The sequence below is a fragment of the Hipposideros armiger genome, unplaced genomic scaffold (assembly GCF_001890085.2).
Source record: "Hipposideros armiger isolate ML-2016 unplaced genomic scaffold, ASM189008v1 scaffold_424, whole genome shotgun sequence".
Taxonomy (NCBI): Eukaryota; Metazoa; Chordata; class Mammalia; order Chiroptera; family Hipposideridae; genus Hipposideros; species Hipposideros armiger.
Genome location: NW_017731774.1, coordinates 1,326,572 through 1,329,039, shown reverse-complemented (window position 1 = coordinate 1,329,039; position 2,468 = coordinate 1,326,572). Strand labels below are relative to the sequence as shown.

Sequence of the window (2,468 nt, the reverse complement as noted above, 5' to 3'; positions counted from 1 at the left end):
AAAAAAAAAAAAAAGAGAATTTGCTGTTGGTGTTCTTGTTGCATACACCTCTTCAGTGCCACATTCATCTTCTCATATGTGCCCTTAATTAAAATTAGATATGGAAATAGCTAAAACTTGTTCTTCCAACATCTGATGATGATTCTTCATCAGTGCTTCCCAGTCTTGGAAACGTTAGCGCAGTAATAACTGTGATATACTGCTCTGAGACTGGGTGTCCTGCGTTTCTTTTAGGGTTCATTCCATTTCTTTTGGAGCCTGAGGAAACTAAAATAAAGTGAAGATTGGCATCGATTGTGTCATTAAAGATTAGAGTTCTATTTCGCCTTACATGGAAAAAGGGCAGAAAATGAATCTTGAAGAGGAGTCTACTGTGTGTCAAGCCCTGTGCTAGCCTTGTTTCACTTTGAGAGCTCAGTTTACTGAGAAAGATGTTGAAATCCATCAAGTACCTGGTTATTGATAGGTCTCTAGCACAGGGTTACTCAAGGGTGCACTTTTGGTGTTTTGAGCAGGAAAATTCTCATTATGTGGGACTGTGCCCGGATTTGTGGGGTATTTAGCACTCCTTACCCCTCCCATCCTACTCCCCCCCCCACCCGCCCCTCAGTGCCATTAGTTCTCAGACATTGTAACTGTCAAATCTACCCACTGGCTCTTCAGATGCCCCCTCTAGCAGGACTGTCCTGCCTCTGGCACTAATAGGCTCTTAATAAATGTTGTTGAGTACTTTTCAGAGGGCAGAGATGTGGATTCTTGTGCACATGCTTCTGTTGTAATAGTGTAGAAGATTCTGCAAGTCAAAGTTGTGTTTTTATTACCTGAGACTTAAATGTTTTTTCACAAGCTTAAAATATTAAGTATCCTATGCGATATAATTGCAATATAGTTAGTTCTTTTTGTTGATTAAAAACAAGTGTATTCCATCTAGTTAGTGGCTGAATTTTATTACCTTTTTTCTTAAGCATTATTGCATCATCCATAATAGTCAAGAACATAAGGTATTGTATGTTTCATCGTCATATTTTCTTCTTTGCTTTCAACATATGATTTTTCTAAGACAAGATTTTATGGCAGGAATTTATAGACATGCTGACTATGACAAATAGTTTGAAATCCACTTCTCCCTAGCTATTAGCAGATCTACTTACAGTTGACTGTCAAAGAATGCATGAACTTTTTATCTTCCTCGAAGTTAAGTTAAACCAGTTGGTAGTTTTTCTTGGCAAACCTGAACTGAAAATGGAGGTATAATCTTTTTCTAAATCTTCCTCTGATGCTGAACAACCCTGGGACCTTGGGCGAGTTGCTTCAGCTCCTCCGCTTTTCAGAATGGCTGTTTATTTGCTAGATGTTCACTTTATGTACATCTTGTTTAGTGAGATAAGTTGTAAAACATGAAGGAGATGAACTTCACAAGATAACCAGGAAAGTCTTTTTCTAGTTCTTGAGTTCCTTTCTCCTTGACTTGTCCGAAGATACAATTATGAAGATCCAGCTCTTGCTTAGCTGTAGCTTATGAATTGAAGCCAGGCCACAAAATATGGTTATTTTGAGTTGTCATAGCTTCAGCCATGGAATAGGGCTGGCTCGGGGATTCCTAGGTTTCCCTTCCTCCTGGCATCTTTCATGGTGTTAAGAAAATCACATTTTATTTAGCATGTTGAGGGGGTGGAAGGATTCAGTGCTGGCTTCACTCTGATCTCACTTATACACATCAGCAGCTCCAGGTTTCACTTCCAGTTCTTGAACTTCAAAAACAGCCATGTTAGGAATTGGAAATAGGGAGGAAAAGCAAGGAATTAATCTTGCTCTGAGGCTATGCCAGGGTTTGTCCACTCTCTGATAACCTTCCATAGTAGACGAACCTTAAAGATGGTCACAAAGATGTCTACCTTTAATGTATGTATTATTGACTTATCTTTGGGAGAGCTGTAAAATGTTACACCCAGATGGCCCTAATGGTCACTGAATGCTCTCAAGTTCTAAAGCTCTCGTGACCAGAGCTGCAGATGTGTGCCTTTGGGTAGACAGATTTCACCAAGGCCTGCATTATCAAAGGACTGCTGTGTATGGGGCCCATCGGAGCTGACGCTCACGTCACTTGTAGTCTGGTGGATGATGGTTTCTCTCACCCCTTTCCTCTAACTTTTCTCCAGTCCCCTGGTGTAAGTGTTGGCTCCCAAGCTAGTAGAAAAGAGAGCTTCTGACCCTCCCCTCCTTGCTGTCTCCCCATTTTGTAGATGATGAACCAGGTGGAAGGACAGCAGAAGAACCTTGTGCACGCCATCGAGTCTCTGCCGGGCTCTGGCCCCCTCACTGCCTTGGACCAGGATCTGCTGCTCCTGAAAGCTACCTCTGCAGCTACCCTCAGCTGCCTCGGGGAGTGCCTCAACTTGTTACAGCAGAGTGTGCATCAGGTGGGCCAGCCCAGCCAAAGGCCCGGGACCTCAGGTGAGACCTCCCAG

General features: G+C 42.5%; 1 protein-coding gene across 3 annotated transcripts in view; it reads left to right on the top strand.

Moving 5' to 3' along the window:
- OSBPL10 (oxysterol binding protein like 10) overlaps positions 1-2,468 on the top strand; it is a 292,615-nt gene that overhangs the window by 214,270 nt on the left and 75,877 nt on the right. For all 3 annotated transcript variants that reach the window (XM_019664512.1, XM_019664513.1, XM_019664514.1), the window contains exon 5: positions 2,244-2,454. In XM_019664512.1, the coding sequence (XP_019520057.1) occupies positions 2,244-2,454 (211 nt within the window). The remainder of the gene's footprint in view (positions 1-2,243; positions 2,455-2,468) is intronic.